We start from the raw sequence: 21,877 nt of genomic DNA, 5'->3' as shown, positions 1-21,877 counted from the left end.
TAGGCCTCTTAAACATTTATGATCCCATTCTGGTGTGATGATACGAAATGGGACCAGAAGATCTTTCACTGTGGCCCTGTAACATGTTCACCATTTTGGATAATTCACATTTATGGGCCAGTTTTAAGTGTAAGATGATACTGCTGAGGTACCTGGAAGAGCTGCCATTGTAAGGTGGGATTCAAGAGCTGTGATGAGGACCTACAGAATCTCAGGGAGTGATTATAATCAGTGTGATGGTTCAGTACAGTGTGTAGATCTGTAGTCCTTAGTCACAGGGTCTCTGCTACGTGCTATCAGAAGGCTTATCAAAATTTGAGTTTCTGGATGTAATTGTTAAGATTGCAGATTTCTCTCCTTGTAGATGAGTGCAATTCTTTTGTTGTTCAAGTTTTCAAAACTCCAATGACCTTACAGACCTTTAAAATATTGACATATAAGTACTGTTTATATTTTGTATGCGTGTTGCAGGAGGTGAGTGTCTTGTCTTTTGTGCACTTATGAAAGCGGAAATATGTTTTTTGGCCACTGGATCTTTCTGTACACCAGTGAGATACATTGGTGCAAAGAAAAGGCTATGCTGCAATTTTGGAACGGCTTTCAGTGTAAAGAATCTTTCTGCACTGGTGCAGATTTCTGTGTGTTGATCCACTGCTTTCGGAGTATGCAACAAATACAGTTTTGGTAACTTGAGACTGGAATTTCTGTGTGAGTGGTGGAAAGCTGAACAGATGGGAAGGGCATTGCTAATCTGAAAAGTAAAAGCAAGTCAAGAAGAGAGCAAACTTAGAGCTACACATCTGTTAGTAGAAATAGAGCATAAACTTCTGTTAAATATCAGGAGTAATTATTTGGTGTAAAAATAACAATTAAAAAATGCCATCCTAAGAGCTTAAGTTAGACAAGCTGATAGCATCTTCTGGTGAAATAAGAATTGGTAAGGTCAGGAGTGCTGTGGAGGTAGGTGCCTTTTGCTGCGAACAGTCATTCTGACTTTTTGCAGTTTCATGACAAATACATTTATCTCCTAAATGTAAATGCTGCCTTTGATTTGTCATAATCAAAACCACTTCCAGACAAGCCAGCTCTTCACTGGCATTTCTGTTCCCTCTGTTCAGACAGTAAGTGAACATGGTTAGAGGTGTTTTGCTTAACTGCTGTTTTTTTCTCTTCAATCTTTCACTCGTGTTTACAGGTCTTCTATTTTTGACAGCGGTATCTGATACCCATCCAGATCAGTTTGTGTACAAAACATTGCCTCCCAGCACACAGGTGGACAAATCAGTGGATGTAATGATGAATAGCTACTTAGGTTTGTGACCACATGAAGTGGCAGCATCTGGTCAGATATAATCTCCAGACCTTTGACACGATCCTCTCCCCTCTATCCCCTCTCATCTCAAATACATTGTAAGCAAAGCATGTAAAACCAGGGATTCAGATGAAGAGGAGATGGCAAAGTAACCAGGCTTCAGAGAAACACTGATCTGTCATGTCATGTCTCCAAACCCTCTCATCCCTCCCCCAGCTGGGACTCCGTCAGTTTTTCTGGAACTGTCTCATTGTGAATTGCTGTAATTGAGAGTTTTCATAGTAGTGGTGAAGTGTTTCAGAAGGGAGACTCCCATCTGCTGGCTGGTATCTTCCTACCTTGCAACATGTGCAGTTTTCAACTTTGGCCTTTGTTGGATATGTTGCTATATGCAGTATAGTCATTTCACTTGGTTTTTCATATTTTAAAATGTATTGATTTTTATAAAGAATAGGTAAGACTAAATTAATTTCAACATGTCCTTTAGGGCTGCACTAAATTAATATTGCCCATTTCACCATTACTGTGTAAGCTGATTCTCAAATACTGTATACATCATTCATGTGGAACACTTTGCTTGTGCAACACATTTTGCATGTTTGCAACAGAACGATATTGACTTGTGCTTATAGTTTTGCCAGAGGTGAGATAATTGAGCTATATTGAAGTGGTAAGGTGGTGTCATTTCTAAGCTGGTATGTTTAAAAATGATCTTGTATTTGGTGTCCATGAAAAGCAGATCCAAGTGAGCAATGAAATTACACATTCTGTGGGAGAAATACTTGAATGTAATGTGTGGAGGAGTGTCAATTTGTAAACTTGCATCCACAAGTCCAAATAGAAATGGACAATTCCCAGCCCTATCCCATATCTTACTGTATTTTAGATAAAACTTGTATTCCGTGTACCACTTTAATATAGCAGGGAAAATTTTTATTTTTTGTATTAAAATGCAAGCTGTTATTTAGTTTGTTTATATTTTTTTTCTTTCTTTGGTAAAGGTTTCTCTTTGGACTCTGGTAAAGGAATTGTCTCCCAAGATGAGATGACTTTTGTGTCTGGTGCCCCAAGAGCCAACCACAGCGGAGCAGTTGTTTTACTGAAAAAAGAGAAAAATCAGAGAGCACTTTCACTGGAGCACATGTTTGAAGGAGAAGGGCTGGCCTCTTCTTTTGGCTATGATGTTGCTGTTGTGGACCTCAACAGTGATGGGTATGGCTGTGGTTAACTCCTGCTGCCTGTACAAGGGATAACAATCTTGCTTATTTCTGCTTTGGTTTTCACATTGTAAGTATAAGGGATGCCAAATCACACCTTCCACGTTTTGCTGGAGGAAATGGCAAACATCTTGAAGAACCAGTCAGGACACAGTCTATGTTTCTAATTATAGAAAAGAGTTTTATTTAAACAATTAGTGTAAACAATGAAAGAAGGAACCACTCTTATATGCAAAGAAGACCCTAGATAGAAGATCCTCGTATGCCACCAAAGGAATGAAACAGCTTGTGGTGTCAAGTGGGGCTGTTACTCAACCAGTTTAATGCATGTTCTGGTCTTTGTTCAGCAGCTCTTTGGGCAGCTGATCTTTAGCCCACAATCTGATCAGTTACTTTTCACAGTTCTTCTACAAAAGCACTGCTTTTTTTTTTTTTATCTTTTAATTCTAAGATGGCAAGACATTGTTGTGGGAGCCCCGCAGTACTTCGACAGAAGCGGCGATATCGGCGGTGCTGTGTATGTCTACGTCAACCGCCAGGGCAAGTGGGAAGGAGTGAAACCCATTCGCTTGAATGGAACCGCCGACTCCATGTTTGGGCTTGCAGTTGAAAACGTTGGGGATGTTAATCAGGATGGGTATCCAGGTAAGTGGAAGACATTGACAACAAAAATGTACGTGACTGTTTTGCTGATGCCAGACTTGAAACATCTTACCCTTGCTGTGATTGCACACGGCAGAAAGAGCAAGAACGATTTTAGATGTTGCAACTTACTTTCAACAGATATCGCAGTCGGGGCTCCGTATGATGGTTTTGGCAAAGTATACATTTATCATGGATCCAAGAGTGGAATAAATACAAAACCAGCACAGGTAATGAAATAACCTGTAATATAAGTAGTAGTCTTGAACAAAATTAAAGAAATGATAGGGCTATCCATCTTCTCCCTATTAGTGGGGTGGTGGATATGCAGCAAAGTCACAGGACCCTTCAAAGATTGCAGTGCTGACCAGAAGGATTAGGAATTCTTGATATTAATACATATTTTTATTTCTGGGGCCATCCTTTAGCAGTAATAGCATGTAGAGAAGGAAAAAGGCATGTAGATGTATAGTTTTGGATTTTTAAAAGTAAATCTGGTGATTTGAAAATAATTAGTTTCTTGGGTTTCTCTTTTACTACGACACTTTCTTCTTAAATAAAAAATGTTCATGCCTTTTTAGTTTTCAGGACCACTGTGTCCAGTTTGCAAGGTGAGAATGGAACTTGATTGCACTCCCTAGAATACTGCTAGAATACTTTCTAGAATACTTTTTCAGTTTCAAGTGTCTATAGTGCATAAATACTGTAAGTAAAGATAAACTAAGCAACATGTCTATGCATACGAGTAAGTTCTGGTACTCACTGCTATTGCAAAGTAACTTCTTGGAAGAAAAGCAAATCATCTTGGCACTTCAGTGTCATCTACCTGAACTGAACACAGAGATCCTATTTCACAGGTTCTATTTCATTGGTTTTTTTTCTGGCCATAAGATAGTTATATTCAGTTATTTCACTTTTATAACTTTTAAATGTCTGAATTTCCTCAATCTGTTTGCTCTTTAGATTCTTGATGGTGAAAAAACAAACACCAATTTCTTTGGTTACTCTATTGCTGGAAACATGGACCTGGATAAAAATTCCTACCCTGATATTGCTGTTGGTTCCCTTTCAGATTCTGTAAATGTGTACAGGTATTATATACAGAACCTTAACTAATTACACCAAGGTTTTGATTTTAGTTTTTTAAAAACAATTTTCTCAGTAGTAACAACAAGCTGTTGGGCCTGGAGTATATTTTTCCTACTAGAAGGTAGAAATTCAGGGTCGGGGGGGAGGCAGAAATTCCATAAATTGGTTTATTATTTTATCCCCCTCTTTTCCTTGAGAAACTGCCTTGCAATCAGTTCAGGGTAAGAGGGCGAATGTGGACAGTTCCTGTGAAATGCTGGTGTGTGCAGTATACCTGTACCTTAGCTTTGCCCCATGGTAGCTTGCATGCCTGTCCTTTAATTGAATTTAAGAGTGAGAAGTAATTCCTTTGCCTTAAGGAGAAGTTAACAGATATGTTTGCTAGTGCTTTTGTTTGCTGCTGTTATATAATCTAACCGTGCCTTGCTGAAGATGGAACAAAGCAAAACAGAACCAACACCCACTTCCATAGCCAAGGATCCAAACCAGTGAGGCTGAAGCCTTGTGGAAGTTACACTGGGGTCCATGAAACAGCAGTGAGGAAGCCCTGCAGATAAGATCCTTTGGGATTTCTGTAATACATGCCTAAATTAGGGATGAAGTCAGTCTTTTGCAGACCTCTGCTTTTTTCCAGTTTAACATACTGTTAAGCTGAATCACTAGTAATGGGCAGGAAGAGGACTCTCTGTCTCATCATCAGAGCTGTGAATGCTGCATCAAGTTCAGGTGGTTGCTGTCAGGTCCCAATGGAGGAGGAGCAAAAACTTCAGAACTGGTTATCTGCATTTTGGGAGTGAAAACAACTTTACTTTTCCGGCAGAAAATCCCATCTCTAAAATGTATAATATCTGTGTACATAATTGTAATGTTCTTGAATATACTGGAACAGCACCCAGGAAAAGCAACTCACATGAACAGAGTAGGTGGAAGAGGAGTTGATTAGATTATTAAGTGTTCTACTTACTCAAAAGGAACTTTAATCTTTGCTGATAAGGGCAGGATAGAAACTTTTACCAAGGTGAGAACAAAAGCCTCTAAGGTGACCAACAGTGAAAGGGGTGGCCCAGTTAAATGGAGGAGGTGGCTAACTGCCTACTTTAAACAGGCCCTAGGTGCTCTGATGAGAACAGGATCAGATCATTCGTTTGGTCATGTGAAATGTCTTCTCTTGTCCCTTCCGAAAAGGAAAGTTGTGAGGCTGAATTCTGGTAACAGCCTCCATGCAGAGGAATTAGGCAATGAAAACATTTCCCGCAGCCACCCAGGCTCCACATTAAAGCTGTTGTGAACATTAATCTGAATGAATTTTAGTACCTACAGTTGTTCACAGGGGCTGAATTACTGTTGGGGTAGAAACCACAACTGAATTTCCTGTTTTTCATAAGTGTATAAAATGACAACCACAACATCACCACATTAGCTAGCCTGCTTCCCTGTCAGGCATTCAGTACAATGGTGGTTGTTCTTTGTTGCTTACTTTGCTTAAATAGTTTTCTTTTGTTTCTAATCAGTATCAAAACCAAAATCTTTTTCTTGGGGTGTCTTTGTTGCAAATCAGTGCAGGTGTGGAGGGCATCTGGGATTCACATGAATTATTTCATTAATCTTAACAGAAACTCTTTTTTTTATTCTTTCTTTTCATTCCCCATTTTCCCTCAAATGAAGATCTCGGCCTGTGATTAGCATTAGAAAAAACATTACAGTACAGCCTGACAGAATTGATCTAAAGAAAAAGAATCCTGAGGACCACAGTGAGATATGGTAAATAAAAAAAATTATTCTATCAGAAGCCTTGGTGTATTGAGTTTTCTGTTGCCAAAATTCATTCAGTGACGATGTTAAAGTGAAGGGATATGACAATTGTGCAGGTTAAGCAAATGTATCTGCATTTTGACTTCCTGAATTTCTTACAACTATTGTGCTAAAGACAAGGTGTGGAATATGTTCTGTTCATAATGTCTACTTTTGAAAATTACTTTTAACACAAATATCTGGGCTTGAACAGCTTTCTCTTGAGTAGAGACATAAGATCAAATGCCAGAAAATTTTTCTAATTGCTTATTAACCATTTTTTCTTGCTTTGTAATCCAGTCTAGTAAGCAGCAAATACCATAGTCATAAGACTGATAAGATCAGTGAATGCACTATTAAAACTTTTCAGTCTGTTGGACCATGCCTTAGTAAAGTTAATATGAGTTTCTCTGTACTTTTTACAGGATGGATGTGAAAGCATGTTTTAAATATGCTGCAAATCCCAGAGATTTAAATCCAAGAATAAGTAAGTTTTGAAGATAAAGATTTTTGATCTGTTTGTCATGTGATTTGTTTTCTTTTTTTCTTTAGAGCTTATCATGGAAGAGTAGTACTCAAATTGTAGTGACTCAGACAGGGACTGTCAAATTCAAAATGTGACTAATTACTAAGGTCAGATGTTGCACTATCTGTAGTTAGTCATGCTGGTGTGTTAAGCTGTTCTGTGGATGACAGAAATTTTCTAACTGCTAGTGAGTAAATGGCTGCCATACAGACCCAAACCATTTTGCCTCTCTAGGTTACTGCTGCTTTAGACAATAGTTTAAAAAGCCCATTTTATATATTGTTAGTAAGCATTATTTCTTATTGTAGGGTTACCCTATAAAACTGTGTCCTGTATTCATGAAATGGTTTCGTGGAGATCAGTAACTGAAATAAAAAAATTTGCATTAATAGAAGACTGGAAGACTGTGCCACAATTATAGTCAAAAATGTAAAGCACTTGTTACAATGGTGCTGTTACTATCTCTTGGAGAACCGTGTAGGATTTTGAGAGGAAATTAGAAGAATTTTAAGCCCAAAGCTCATTTTCCTCCTGTGTTGAGTTTCTCTATTACTTGTAAAATCTGAAGGATGTGCCTGAATGAGGTCCTGGTCCATCAACAGGTCAAGTGCTACCAGCTCTCAGAGGGTGCTCCCTGTGTCCATCTGTGAGTGACCTGGCACACTCAGTGCTGTTCCCATCTGTGCAACATTGAATTGGCTTAGTAAAGAGAATGATTAAAACACGCACCGAGTTCAGGTCTATCAAAACATGCCTTAGCACACAACTAGAAAGCTCTAGTCACACTTATGTTTCAGTGTTAAAATTAACAGTGTACTCTGACCTCAAAATCCTGCTGGCTCTCAGGTGTGATTTGGGACACAACAGGAATCCCAGACAGCCAAGTTGGGATATTTACATTATGGTACCTCAGCCCTCTGCTGGCTCTGCAGCAGCAATTACAGCTCTCCCGTAAAGGAACGGTGTACTTAGGGAATATCAGGATTTGGTTTAGAAGTTCACTACAGATCATGCATGGGGTTCCTGGCCCTTGACTGTGGTGAGACAAAACTGACAGAAAGTTTTGTAAATAATTGAAAACAGTTTGTGAAGCCCAGGACTGGCTGAAACAATCTTCCAGAATAATGCTGTAAGATCATACCTGGAGAAGTTAAAGTTCTTTTTAATAAGGCAATGATTCTTTTTTTGTGGTGACTTATTTTATTTTTTCACACAGAGATCAACTATACGTTTGAAGTGGAAAACGAGAGGCGGCAGCTGGGCCTGCCGTCCAGGGTACGGTTCAGTGACCACTCGTCTGATCAGTTTACTGCAAGTACAACCCTGAGGGGACAGAACTCATGGGAGTGTGTGACTACAAAGCTTGTACTACAGGTAAGGAAGAGTATTTTATTTCTTTTTCATTTAGATCCATTTAAACCAAAAAAATGCTTTTTTCTTTTTCAGCCTCATGGAAGGAATCTTTGTATACAATTTAAAAGCCACATGCAATATAAAGCTTCAAAAATAGAACTCCCCCATAGTTTAGTACTTTACTATTCCCTGCACTCATGCTGCTTCCTCCTGTTGCTTTTCTTGCAAAGTATGTATAAAAGTTGTAGCCACTGCAGCATGCTCTGGAGGTCAATAGAGCTGAACTGATTTTGAACAATAGAGAGGAACTAAATGCCAGAAATGGAGAGCTGTTTCCAACAGAAGTAATTGTTACAGAATTTAATGGTGTGACTGTCTAGGAAAAGAATTTTAACCCATGGGTTTTGGAGTGAATGGGCAGGGCAAGAAAGCTTGGTGTGTGCTCTCTTGACTTGGCTGCTACACTGCCCGTTAACGGTGGCGTTGCTCCAGGAACTGAACAAACTCCTTCTCTGTGGCTCAGCAGGAATGAGTCCTCCTCTGAGGTTTCTTTTGACCACAGCAGATTAAAGAGCTTGAATTTATGCAATAGAATCATAGAATGGTTTGGGTTGGAAGGGACCCTTAAAGATCATCCAGTTCCAACCCCCCTGCCATGGACAGGGACACCTTCCATTATTAAACTAGGTTGCTCAGAGCTCAGTCCAACCTATTCTAATTTTATTTTACTGCTGGAGTGTGAATTTTACCTGCCTGAATTACCATCTCTTGTTCCTAAGAATTCTTAATGGTGAGAGAAATCATCAGATTGGGAAGCCAGGAAAAAGAAAGATAGGCTGTGCACTTTGTGTTCTTGCATGTGTTTAGAAAATGCTGTTTAGAAAAAGCTTGGTTTTGTGTTGTTTTTCATCTCTGCATTGTATACTAACTATGCCATTTATTTTAATATTTTATTTAATATTTTAACAGGAAAAAATTAAAGATAAGCTACGTCCCATTCCAGTATCAGTCAGTGTTAAAATTGCTGGCCTGGAGTCTAGCTCACCGTCCACAAGAAAAGAGAGTGCACTTCCAGATCTTATACCAATTCTAAATTCAAATGAATCTGAAACAAAGACCACAAAAGTAAGCCTTTGATATCACATATTCATATAAATCTGCACATCTATAAGTAACTGAATTTTAAAGACTGTAGAAAGCTAAATGATGGCCAAAGGAAACAACTGGGGTGGCACTGGACTTGCAACTACTGGCTTATTATTTTATATTTTGTTCTGAACTTGTTAGCACATGTTATGAACTAGATCCTGCATTTATTTTGCAACAAAAGTGAAGATGGCATAGGTGCTAGGGTTTTTTTCCTCTCCCCAGTAAGTTTAGGAGGAAATGTACTTTTGACTAAAAATGGAAATCCATTGTCTCCTGCTGTGAACACTTGTCTCACATAACAAAATAACTTACAGTTTAATTCTTCCACTGGATGTTGTAACAGCCTTTGAGCAATGACTGCAGTAGTGATGTAAAAGGGAGAGAATACCTCAGTTAAAAGTTTGCATTTCCTCAGTGCTCACTGAAGAATCAGACTTAAGGATGTATTTCCTTATTAGAATTCTCACTTAGAATTATTCAACTCTGCTTTTTAGTTACATTTCAAGTTCTAAATTACCAAGATCAAGGGCTATATATCTCACAAAGAAAAACTCGACAGGCAAGAAGTAAGAGTCAGGTGAAAATCTGACCTCTGTCCAGGAAAGTGTCTCTGAGTTCTGTGTAAGTGCTTTATGCAGTGCACTTGAGAAATCTTGTTTTAAGCTACTATCGTATGTCAGGCAGTAAAATTGTTTTGGTTTTATTTAGGTGGAGTTCTTAAAAGAAGGATGTGGAGAAGACAATGAATGTCACAGCAATCTGAAACTTCAGTACCGGTTTTGCACTAGAGAAGGAAACGAAGACAGGTTCACTTCTTTACCGCTGTAAGCCTTGATTAATGCATTGCTAAAGTTCAAATTATTAACAAGTGCTTAAAAGAACTTTTAGGAGAGAGTTCTGGGAGAGAGAGCAGCTTTGTTTTTTGTCTGGCAAACACAACCCAGTGTAACAGTACTGATCTGTCAGAAGGAGGAAAGAGGGGAGAGAGGATGAGCTTGAGAAGAAAAGTGGTACAGAGTCAAATGGCCACAACTGTGCAGGTGTGGGCTAAAAGAAAAAAGATTTTGACACCTGGAGAAATGAGATTCTAAACCAACCTTGCAGTAGTTTACTGTGTGACACTGTTTTGTAGATGAAATTTTATTGTGAGTATGACAACTCAACGTAGTATAGTCTAGTAGCCCAAGACAAGCAGTTACAGAGAAATAAACAGAGTAACCATTTCACTGTCACAAACATCCCTGCTGCATCCCTCCTCCCTGGAAGGCCAGTGAAATTAGAAAAGGGGTAAAACAAACAGAAGGAGGTGTGTTTAGTCACTGTCAATAGTCAGTCACCTTTAGCAGTGAGGGCCACACCCTGACTCAGAAGCCCAAATCGTGCACTTTACAAGAAAAAAGCAGATCAGTAGATTGATTTGGAGAAAATTCATCACTAGTGAACGTGAATCAGATGAAAGTGCTGGTTCAGAAATACTATAAACTTGATTACTTGAGGGATTTATCAGTCTGTTCTGTCCTGTTAACTGCTGGCCACTTTCAGAGATGAAATACTGGTCTGGGGAAAAAAACCTGACTGTTCATGTGTTTATAGCCTTCCAGTAATTCTTGCTAATACAGGAAATTCTATTCAAGTAAACCATGAGAAGAAGCAAACTTTCATACGCATTTGTTTTCCTAATGCACACAACCCTGCATACTCTTGTTTCTGTAGGGAAAACAACGTGCCAGTGCTTGTTCTGAAAGATCAGAAAGATATTGCCCTGGAAATAACAGTGACAAACAATCCATCTAATCTAAAAAATCCACAAGAAGATGGTGAGGATGCATATGAAGCTAAACTAATTGCAACTTTTCCAGACAGTCTGACGTACTCTGCATTCAGGGAGATGAGGGGTTATCCTGTAAGTATTTTTAAGAGAAAATATGTTAAAAATTTTTAAATATTTTCAGGTAATTTTAATACTGATAAATGTATTCTGTTCAATCAGGAAAAACAGCTAACGTGTGGTGCTAACCAAAATGGTTCTCAAGCAGAGTGTGAACTTGGAAACCCTTTTAAGAGAAATTCCAATGTAAGTTGCAACTATTTTACTCAAGTTGTAAAATCTCATTTCTGACTGCGGTTGTCTGAAGTTTCTGTGTGCTGTAACTGAAAATTTGATTTGTACCTGTCTTTTTAACTCCAAAACTTGATGGTGCATTTTTATAGTATTGCATATATCAATATATTTTACAAAATGTTTATATATTTCATTATATTCTTTCTTGTCTAGGTAACCTTTTATCTGATCTTAAGCACCACTAAAGTTAATGTTGATACAACAGATTTGGACATTAACCTGAAGCTGGAAACGTAAGTCTTCTTGGTGTTCATGCACATGCGCTATGTTTTTATATACAGTCATAAACATTTTGAATTCATTTGTTCCTTTCACAAAAGTAATTTAATAGTAAAGTGAAAACCATTACATTTGTAAAATAAACACCATTGTTTCCTTTTCATTGTAGAACAAGCACTCAAGTTAATTTGACTCCAATTACAGCCAGTGCTAAAGTGGTTATTGAATTGCTTTTATCGCTCACCGGGTAAGTGTTGATAGCATAACAAATGGGGGGGTCTGGGGACAGTTCTGCTGCAGACTCATATAAATCTGACTGTCTTCCTTCCCCACCCCCACCTGAACAGAATTGCTAAGCCTTCTCAGGTATATTTTGGAGGTAACATCGTTGGTGAGAGTGCTATGAAATCTGAAGATAACGTTGGAAGCCTCATAGAGTATGAATTCCGAGTGAGTATTTAGATAATGTCAACAGCTGCTTTTAATCAAATGCACAGCTTATCATTTTATGTGTATGAATACTTGGAAAAGTTGATATATTTGAATTGGCTTTCTTTGTACCAAATTCCTGACTTTCTTTAGGCTTTGATATTTTATTGCCATATTTTGAGGAAGTGACCTGAGTGTCTGTACACTTTTTTTTTTTTTGTGGAGCACTTCATGCACGTTCAGTTGTAGGGCATAAGCGTCCTGCAGGTGGGGAACAAAAGTTAGAGCAGAACCTGCCTGTGGCCTGCCCAGGCATTGGCTGGTGCCCACAGGCAGTGAGTTATGGGCACATGCTGCCTGCAGGGCTGAGCTGGCACATGGAGACACTGCAAGAGGCCCCTCCACTGGTTTCGTTTTCTGCCAAATATAAATCAAGGAGAAGACTAAGAGAAAAATTAAAGTCCATCTCCATCAGTCCTTTATTTCCTTCTGTACCTGCATGCATGTATTACAGTAGCAGGGGTTAGAATATCTGATTTAGAACTTGCTATCATGAATAGTAACACTAAGCAAAAAAAAAAAGAGGTTGAGAAACAACTTTCATACTTATCAGAGCAAGAGCTGGTTATCTCTGTGTGTCAGAGTTCCTCATAACTTGCAGTTTGCCTCAGTTATGTAAGTGCATGATTTGTTAACTCTAAATTGGAGTTGTCATTTCACATGAGAATAGATTTCTAAAAATCAACAACTAAATGTTTATGTTAGGGAGTTTTAATTCTTTAATTCTTAAGTCCTGTATTTACTTGCTATCCAAGTGTGCTACTTTTAGTATATGCTTTGTCTTTGTAGTGCTTTGACTGCCTTTCATCTGATCTAAATTTCCAGCTGGCTGCATGCTTAAAGCTTGGCTGAATCAATAATGTTTTCAAGAAAAAAATCCCTTTAAAAAGTATTTCACAGTTTAAAGAACGTTTGTTTTAATAGGTAACTAACTTGGGCAGACCACTGAAAACATTTGGCACTGCTTCCCTGGACATCCAGTGGCCTAAGGAAATTAATAATGGCAAATGGCTGCTTTATTTGATGAAAATAGACTCCAAAGGCTTGGAAAAAGTCTCCTGTCAACCTGAGAATGAAATCAACAGTCTGCATTTTGTGGTATGTTATGTTACCCTGTCTTCTGTTTGTGAATTGGTACAACATGAAAGCACACCACAGCATGTGATAGTAGGGCATATCAGAGCTTGCTCCAGAAGGATTTATTGTTTTATCTAAAGAAGCTCACAAGTACAATACATAAACAATGTATCAAAGATTAAGCTTATTAGGAGGCTTCATAACAGCTAATGAGGCTAATACACTAAAGGGTAGATGCTGTGTTGGTGTGACTGTTTTTGCAATGGGCTCTCCTGGCATATGCTCTTACACAGATCAAACTGCTGATTGCTCTAACCAATTTCATCAGCATTATTGAAATCTCTTCAATAATCAAAAAAAAAGTTCTTACTCAGAAAACAATAAATAACTGTAAACATCTCCCCAGCCTGGGGGAATTCTTTGTAATTTTTTAAAGACAAAGGGCTTGCACTTAAATTTACTTATTTACAACAAATATAATAAAAAGAATTTCTCAAGCAATTTTTATAGGCCTGCATTGTGCCTATCTAGCAATATCTTTTTCCTAAAACCTAAGCCTTTTTTCTTTTTTTCATATAATTTTAAGATCATATGGGAGGAGTTTTATTTTCCACCATTAAAACTGCATGTACATAAATCCATTCTTGTCAGATCACTATATTAATTAATATAATATTTACTGAGTGTAATTACTATACAGTTCAAAAAACCCTGCATCTGTTGGCCTCAGCACAACCTTATTCTTTTAGCTTAGTACCATTAATACCCTTTATCTAGAACAAAAATGGAGATAGCACTGAAGGATTTATAAATCTAAACCTCCCCTTGCCTTATTAAAGAAAATAGTCAGTTGGCCTTTCTTTAGGTAATCTCAAATTTTAGTAGCTGTCCCGACTCTACTATTAGCAATAAATGCAGGTAAATAGGGATATATATATAATGATGTCACTTGTGCTGATTTTGGAAGAAGAAAACACTCACTGAACTCTAGTTTCACTGGTTGTATGGGGTCAGAATTAAAAGCTTCTTATTATAAACTAATTTTTCCTTTTTTTTTTTTTTCCCCTTTTAGGAATCCCATAACTCAAGAAGGAAGCGTGAGGTTGCAGAGAAGCAGATCACGGACAGCCAAGCGTTTCCTTTATTCGCAGAAAGAAAACACAAGATCTTGGTATGTAGTCTTGGGTCAGATATGTCCCCCCTGCACTCTTAAGAGGGCTTTTTTGAGTTTGTCAGGGTGAAAGAATTTATCTCTGTCTTGTTTTTATCTTACATCCAAGTACCAATGCTTTTAAAATTTGACTATTTAGATTATCTGCTGATGAGAGAGAACTAGGAAAGAATATTTGCATTGTTATCTACATTAAAATAAACAGGTAATAGTATCTTCGTGGTATTTTTCTATTGCTGTTAGTACAAACGGATACTGGTTCTTGCATGTAAGTATCATGCATATAATCCAATTTTTACTCTTGGGGTGAGGTTTAAACAGTCTGTGAGAATGTGATCTTACTTACATGTAGAAATTTGTAATTGCAGGACTGCAATGTAAATGCACGGTGTGTGGACATAAAATGTCCCTTGAAGGGTTTAGACAGCAAGGCATCTATTGTGCTGCGTTCCAGACTGTGGAACAGCACTTTCTTAGAGGTAAGTCTTCTTACCTGCAATTTTTGAAAGGTCAGGGTTCTTTCCTGTTCTGTGCCTGATACCCATATTTTATTTTGGAACAGGACTTCTCCAAAATGAATTACCTGGACGTTCTTGTTAGGGCTTCTATCAGTGTTCCTGCTGCAGCTAAGAATGTTAAACTCACAAATGAAGTTGCTCAGGTAGGTTCAGTGTTTAGTGCTAATCACGTATTATGGTTGTGATGGTTCCAGCTTATCTCAAAAGACCAGGAAACAAACAAATTTAAAACAAAACTAGCTTAAAGTCTAACTTTTTAACCAAGTTTTGAATTACTGATCATTTTTACCTTTTAATTGGGTTGGGAAAATTCACTACCATATTGAAATGATACCAGTATGTCTTCTTCTTCAAAAACATTTTGTAGAAGACATCTTATTAGAGAAGAGATAAGACTGTATATGTTGTAGCTTTATAATTACAGGTGGATTTTCAGAAATGCTCTTTCCATCTTCCTGTATTTTCTGTCCTTTAGGTGCGTGTTACTGTCTTTCCTGCAAAACCAGTAGCCCTTTATACGGGAGTACCCTGGTGGATCATTGCGGTGGCAATTCTTGCTGGAATACTGATGCTTGCACTGTTGGTATTCTTGCTGTGGAAGGTGAGTTTTTATTCATCTGGCTATTTTTTATTTCCTGCTCTATAACTGACAAGATAGCAAACTAATTAAGCAAATGATTAAGTATTTGGGACTCAAAATAGGGCAAAACTGCTCAAACCATACATTATTAGTTTCTCAATTTTGCAGCATTTGGAATGAAAATGGTTATATGGACAGACTTATGTAATTTTTCTGTTTTCACATTCTCAAAAGGAAGTATTTTGAGCTCTGGGCAAAACTCAAGACAAATGTTCAGAGACCATAGCTGGATACAGCTAATGAGCCTCTGCAGTTAGGTGTAAAACTTCATGTGAGCTGTTTACAAATGCTTTAGCAGGGCTATGTTCTCATAGCATTAGAAATACCATTAAACTGATAGTAGATAAAAATAACCAAAAGGTACAGTAATAATACACAGCCAACTGTGCTGGTGAATTTCTGTAGTATGGGCTTTTAAAAAATCTTAGGAGGAGTAAATAAGTAGGTATAGCAAAAGGTTAACAATTTGAGAAAGAAAAAAAAAGTACCTATTTTTCTAATGACCTTTGTAAAAATGCCAACTATAAGTATAACAGAACAGCTTTTATTCTTAGTTTTTACAGGGTAGACAGTTAGTATTTGCTGTTATGGGATTATTTTAGAAGGTTATTAAGGAAGAAGAGGTGAAGAAGACTATCCTGTCACTTTTTTCTGGCAAAACTGCAGCAATTAGCTTTACTGAGGAACTACTATTTGCTGCAGGTTACTTCTCACAGGATAGTTATGACTTCCTTATTTTCTAATAAATATCCAGCTGCTCCTGCATATGTTCCTGATGAATTAATACTTTAGGTAGGCTGTTAGGTTATAACTACTGGTGTTTTACTTCACATGAAAATACAAACATTTTTTACACACACACAGAGTGTAAAATGCTGCTTTTGATGACAAACACTGTGCTGTATTATGAAGGACAAACATTATACTGCAAAGACAGATACGTAATTGGTTTAAGGTAAAAGCTTGTGTTGAACAGGTCAAAGCAGTAATTGGTTTTGTTCTACCCTTCGTTCTTGTCTGTCCCGTGCACTGGTCCACAAACAGCTTTCTAGGCTTCTTGGACATACTTTATTGTAGCTTTTCTTAAAAAAATCCGAGCAATTTATTACAAATTTACCAGAATGCCTCTAAAATAATATTGTCAGGTTATTCTGTTAATAACTTGTGTGATTCTTTTACTTTATAGATCAAGTTAGTCCAAGAAGTTCTCAGATCTAGAAACAGCTGAGTTCTTGTTACTTTTTTTTTGTTGTTGGTTGGCCTGTAGAGGGATAAGAGGAAGACAGTTCACAGAGTTAATTAAAGTTAGTTTTAATAGGTTTGACATCTTCCAGTCCATAAAAATTGACTAAATACCTTGCTTCCTTGTAGTGTGGTTTCTTCAAGAGAAATAAGAAAGATCATTACGATGCCACATATCACAAGGCTGAGATCCATGCTCAGCCATCTGATAAAGAGAGGCTTACTTCTGATGCATAGTATTGATCTACTTCTGTAATTGGTAACTGATGATATTTTTTAATTTTTAGCTGTGGCACATGCTCTGGTTGCGGTGGCTAACTGTGAAGCTTTTTCTGCATATGTTCTATTAACTTTTGGATTTCAAACTGTTGTACTTGCTTGCTCATGCTGTTGATAGATTTTCAGCCTTTGGTGCATGTGAACACACACAGGTGTTTACCTTGGTCTAAAACACTTCTTGTTTATTTCTTTAGAAAACATATTGTTCTTTTGCAATGGGGTTTAGTCTTTTTTTAAATTTATGTTTTAACACTACAAGTGAGTCTTCAAGCTTGCAAGATGGTAATCAACACTGTAGAGTTAAAATGTAAAGATATATAAACGTGGATGATATATAAACTTGCTTTACTAACCTTTAGTGCATGCTAAAAGGTCCACGTTGCTTGTAATGAGAGGGGTTTTCATAATGAGAATTTATTGCATGGAAACATCTGTTTTACTTGAGTTCTAAGGTACACTTTTCTAGGAACACACTTTGCTGAAGGTACTAGATGCTTTATGCTTCCAGAAACCTTTATTCAAATTAAGATATCACATGTTTGTACATTATATCAGTAAGTGATGCTTGGGATCAGGGGGTGGGGAAGAATTCTTCATGAATTATGTCAAAACAGTGTTTAATGAAATCTTAACTATGAGATCGCTGAAGATTTGGTCTATGCTCACTATAACTTTTTTTAATTCAGTTCCATGTAAGTTCTAATACTAAAAAAACCTCAAACTGCCAACCAAACAAAATCAAAAAACCCAGCACTCTAAACACTATGAACAAAAAGACCTTGCCACTTTAATCTTTTCTTACCCCCAGCAGTACCTAATGACAGCTGGATGGCACAATGTCTCTTAACCCTAATCTTACCTCAGTGATCTGTAAGCATGTACAGCTGAGTGTCTGCCAGTCATGATCTTGGTAACGTGGTGGCCATAGCTCCATTTTGGTTTGGAAATTAATTTCAATCTGTTCCTCTATATTTAAAATCAGTTTTTACAGTGGCTTTGGATAAGAAATTGCAGAGCACAAATAAAATGTACAGGATTTCATCTAGAGTGATTTCCCATGGCAAAGTAAGCAAGACTTGTGTTTCTAATACTGCATATGTGTAATTAGTTCAGATGACTATAGTTGAGATGGTGCTTTGAAAAACAAGGCCCTAGTGTAACTTTTCTTGAAGGTTCTGAAGTCTTTTTGTAGATTTTTAAGGGTAAATCATGTCACCATGCAGGAAGACACTGAAGTACACAGTTACCTTTGATTCAGGAGAAGCAGCTTTCCTGAACTGTACCTACTTCATTGTGTAGCAGTAAATGCTCTCAATTAGATGAATGAACAGCTTTGTACTGGAGGGAATCTTTTTAAGGTATTAGATTACCACCATATGGCCAGACTGTGCCATTTGTCTTCAAGTGCTGCTGGAATAACCAATGTAAGACCTGCTGCCTCACATTTCTACAGCTACGTATGCTATGTTTTTGGCTTACATATTTTTCTTTTCAATTTTCTTACCTTTGTACTTGTGCAAAGGAAGAATTTAGTGCCTCTATGATTGTAGTACTTTGGCAGCAACTTAAACCTAAACTGTTCTTTTTCTCCTCTGCCCCAGTGTGGGTTCTTCCAGCGTTCCAGGTACGAAGACAGTGTCCCCAGCTATCACGCTGTAAGAATTCGAAAAGAAGAGCGACAGATCAAAGATGAGACAAAACAGTGGTTCACAAAATGGAATGAAAATGAAAGTTATTCTTAGGGAAAAATGTTCTCCATCCAGAAAGTTCAGATAGAGGTTAAGGTTTTCATTAATGGAATACTGATGGAGTTAGACCTATGAACACTACGGACATTCACCATTTGATTGTAGATATTACTACTTATACTGAGGCTTTTATTTGCACAGTTAAAATTGCTTCAACAGACTTTATTTGCATTATTTAATTTTCAGACTGCCTCTTTCCCCCCTCAAATCTAACCCACAGTTCAGAAAATACTATGTTGATTTGGGGTCTTTTCTGCAAAATATGCAAAACCACTATAGCAGACCTTTTCCTGTGATCCTGACCTTCTTCCTGGTATGTAAGGAATGGACGATTAACATCAAGACAGGTTCTCCATTGTTCCCTCAATACATAGTGCTTTACAAACACACAGTGGCCTTAACACACTTTGTTCAAGTATAACTGAAGACCTGCAAGTTTGCTTTAGTCATAACCTTTACCTGCTGCAGTAGTTAGGGCTTAACAAGAAGCATCATCTTAAATTACATGTGCAATGGGTCATGTTGCTTGATTTTTTTAATTTTTTTTTTTAAGATCAGATTGTGTGATTCTTGCTCACAACAAATATACACAGGTTTTTTTTAAAAAGAGAGGCTTGAATATTAGATGTACTTTTTGTATATATATATTTTAGTCATTTTTGTATTTATTTTTGTTATAAATCATTGTCTTTGACTAACTGTTAGCCAAAGACTTAAATGAATTTTCAAATCCACTGTGTTTTTGAACTTAAGATTATGAGACCTGAGGCTTTCACTGCATTTTAATAAGTAACTGAAGGTGCCAATACTTTCTAAAAATGTAAATATTTATGCTAATAATGTGTATGGGGCCTTTCTTTTCCTGATACTTGTTTATGTGCTGTAACATCAGGTCTTGTAACATGATTTGTATATTATTGCAGACTATTTAAGGATTTGGACACCAAGCAGAAGTAGGGGTTTAGATAGAGTTTTATACTTGCTGTAAGAAAGTGAGTTCTCTCAAAACAGCTTTCCAGCTTCATAAGGACTTCCTGTTTGGCAAAAGGCATTGACTACTGCAACTGTTATACAGCACTTGAAGGAGTCTGTAGATGCCTCATGTACCTTAACTGTGTGGATCTGGAGCTGATCCACATTGAGACTACTGAATCATCTCAAATACCTGAATGTTGATAAAGCAGAACCATGATGTTGTTCATCAGTAATCTAGTTACTGTACCATAAGTGATAAAATTATTTAAAGAGTTTACTTTTTTACCCATGTTTTAAAGTGTTGGTACTATTTAAGAACAAAGATTTAGTTCAAAACTGTTTATTCCATGTGAAACAAAATTCTGCTCAAAAAGTATGCATTTAATTGCTCGTAATTTGAACTATGCAAAAACCTCTTGGTACTTTTTCCCCTCATAGGGTAAAAACCTGCTAGGAGGGCAGTTGTCAAGTGTCTTATTTTTACTACTAACTTTGAACATTAGTACGAAGGTGTGGTCACCTAAAAAGTTACAATTAATTTACTACATTCATCTTTCTTAACACTAAATAATCTCAGTATGTTATGACTGATTTTTATGAACATTTGCATATGAATTTTGATGTTACCCAGTGTTTGAGCTTTTAAAATTCTAGCTTATTTGCTGAAAGGCTCAGCAACATCAGAAGCCAGGCTAATCAGGGGCTAAGAAGCTTAACAAATAGCCCTGAATCTAAAAGCAGATTCTGGCCCTCGCCTAAGAACATGAATGTCTTAGCAGTGTTAAAGTGAAAGTTCTTGAAAAATAAGTCATGTCACTGGTATACTTTTATCTCAAACTTTCATTGTACTGGCTAACAATGCTACATCATTCCAGGATTAGAAATGACCTGTGGATATTTGTATAGAAGTGTGAAATAAATTTTTTTTAATTAAACATTGTCTTGGTAATAGTGATTTTATCATACTTAACTGAGGTGGCCATAGCTGAGTTCAGTAGAATATGCTGAAAGCCACAAACAGTAACAAGTTCTCTGATTCTCGATATTGCCATAGCTCCTGCCCCACACAGAGGGGCAGACAAGGAGCTGCAGGAGATAACGCACAATCTCGTGCTCGCAGGCTCTCTGCTACTTGCTGCAGCTGCCAGCATTGCTCAGGGTCAGGCAGAGCCTGGAGCCTGGCAGAGCTCCAAGTGTCAGCTCCCAGCAAGGCAAGCTGCCCTCTCCTCACTCCATGCTTGAGCTCACACTGCCCAGGGGACCTTCAATGCAACCAGCCTCCTAAAAATGTTCCTAAATACTGCCAGATGAGTGTTTGAGTAAGTAGGGGAGAGGGATACATCCCCCAAAATTGGTCAAGGACTTCATATACCTATCTCTGTTTAGCAGTGAAAGATTGATACTGACAGTCAGTAACACAATTGCAGGGTACAGCTTCAAGTCCACCAAAAAAACCCACAGAAAAGTCAAAAATACACAGGGGGAAAACCCACCAAACCCAACAGAGAAAACGTAGTTTATCTCCATTTTTAAGATGTCAGCCCTCACAGGATCCTTTGTTCGCCTTTGCTGAGAGGCCTTTTGATGCAACAAAGCCTGAAGATAAGGGTTAGCTGGATGTGTGCTAGGCCAGCGTTTGTTGTGGCCAGGAAACTTCCAGGACTAGAACCAGAAGACGCCACTAGACCCTTCAGAGCATGTCCAAGATGTGAACTCAACCTGCATTTATTAAACAAGTATTCTCATTCACATAGCACAACAAACATTTTTCTACAACAAGACAAAATATGGACTGGGAGAACAGTTAAGTAGCTGATCATAAGGTTTAGTACTAATATAGTATGTTGGGCTTTATATATGCTGATATATACCATACACACATAGTACTGTATATAGTATATACTATATATACAATGGTACAGCACTATAAATAACTGTGTATGTGTATAGTATGTATATATGTACCCTTATAGAACCTAATGTACTATATTTGCTATATATAGTGTGTCCTTGCGTGCAGTGTGTATGTATCTACATAAAAAATAGATACACTATATATATACACCCCTAAGGTACATAAGTGGGATGTTGGTAAACTGCAAAACCTTCGTGTACCTTTAACTGTCAGAGCACAGGAGATGCATCTTATGAGAGAAGCTTTCAATGCAAGGGACCACAGCACAGTTTCAATAACAACCCGTGCAGAAGTTATATGTGGAAAAAGAGAGAACAGGGCACTCGGGTGGACACAAATATCAGGAATCAGCCCATAAAGTGAAAGGAAACTTTTGAAAGTGGCACTGAACTACCAGTCCCCA

At 37.6% G+C, this 21,877-nt stretch overlaps 1 protein-coding gene across 3 annotated transcripts in view; it reads left to right on the top strand.

The window, feature by feature from the left end:
• The window catches only part of ITGA6 (integrin subunit alpha 6), a 136,165-nt gene extending 115,671 nt beyond the window's left edge, over nucleotides 1–20,494 (top strand). For 2 of the 3 annotated variants that reach the window (XM_027636719.1, XM_027636716.1), the window contains 20 exons: nucleotides 2,314–2,524; nucleotides 2,981–3,174; nucleotides 3,313–3,401; nucleotides 4,135–4,262; nucleotides 5,926–6,021; nucleotides 6,477–6,538; nucleotides 7,794–7,951; nucleotides 8,900–9,055; nucleotides 9,788–9,903; nucleotides 10,793–10,982; nucleotides 11,070–11,153; nucleotides 11,355–11,434; nucleotides 11,590–11,667; nucleotides 11,768–11,870; nucleotides 12,834–13,007; nucleotides 14,059–14,157; nucleotides 14,526–14,636; nucleotides 14,720–14,818; nucleotides 15,151–15,276; nucleotides 18,438–20,494. In XM_027636719.1, coding sequence (XP_027492520.1) covers nucleotides 2,314–2,524; nucleotides 2,981–3,174; nucleotides 3,313–3,401; nucleotides 4,135–4,262; nucleotides 5,926–6,021; nucleotides 6,477–6,538; nucleotides 7,794–7,951; nucleotides 8,900–9,055; nucleotides 9,788–9,903; nucleotides 10,793–10,982; nucleotides 11,070–11,153; nucleotides 11,355–11,434; nucleotides 11,590–11,667; nucleotides 11,768–11,870; nucleotides 12,834–13,007; nucleotides 14,059–14,157; nucleotides 14,526–14,636; nucleotides 14,720–14,818; nucleotides 15,151–15,276; nucleotides 18,438–18,578 — 2,495 coding nt within the window. In that variant the 3' untranslated portion in view covers nucleotides 18,579–20,494. Of the gene's footprint in view, nucleotides 1–2,313; nucleotides 2,525–2,980; nucleotides 3,175–3,312; nucleotides 3,402–4,134; nucleotides 4,263–5,925; nucleotides 6,022–6,476; nucleotides 6,539–7,793; nucleotides 7,952–8,899; nucleotides 9,056–9,787; nucleotides 9,904–10,792; nucleotides 10,983–11,069; nucleotides 11,154–11,354; nucleotides 11,435–11,589; nucleotides 11,668–11,767; nucleotides 11,871–12,833; nucleotides 13,008–14,058; nucleotides 14,158–14,525; nucleotides 14,637–14,719; nucleotides 14,819–15,150; nucleotides 15,277–16,686; nucleotides 16,817–18,437 lie in introns of all 3 variants that reach the window. The other variant, XM_027636717.1, reaches the window with a different exon arrangement.
• Nucleotides 20,495–21,877: the final 1,383 nt, after the last annotated feature.

This window comes from Corapipo altera, unplaced genomic scaffold (genome assembly GCF_003945725.1).
Source record: "Corapipo altera isolate COAL_440 unplaced genomic scaffold, ASM394572v1 45, whole genome shotgun sequence".
Taxonomy (NCBI): Eukaryota; Metazoa; Chordata; class Aves; order Passeriformes; family Pipridae; genus Corapipo; species Corapipo altera.
This window is presented reverse-complemented; position numbering and strand designations above follow the sequence as displayed.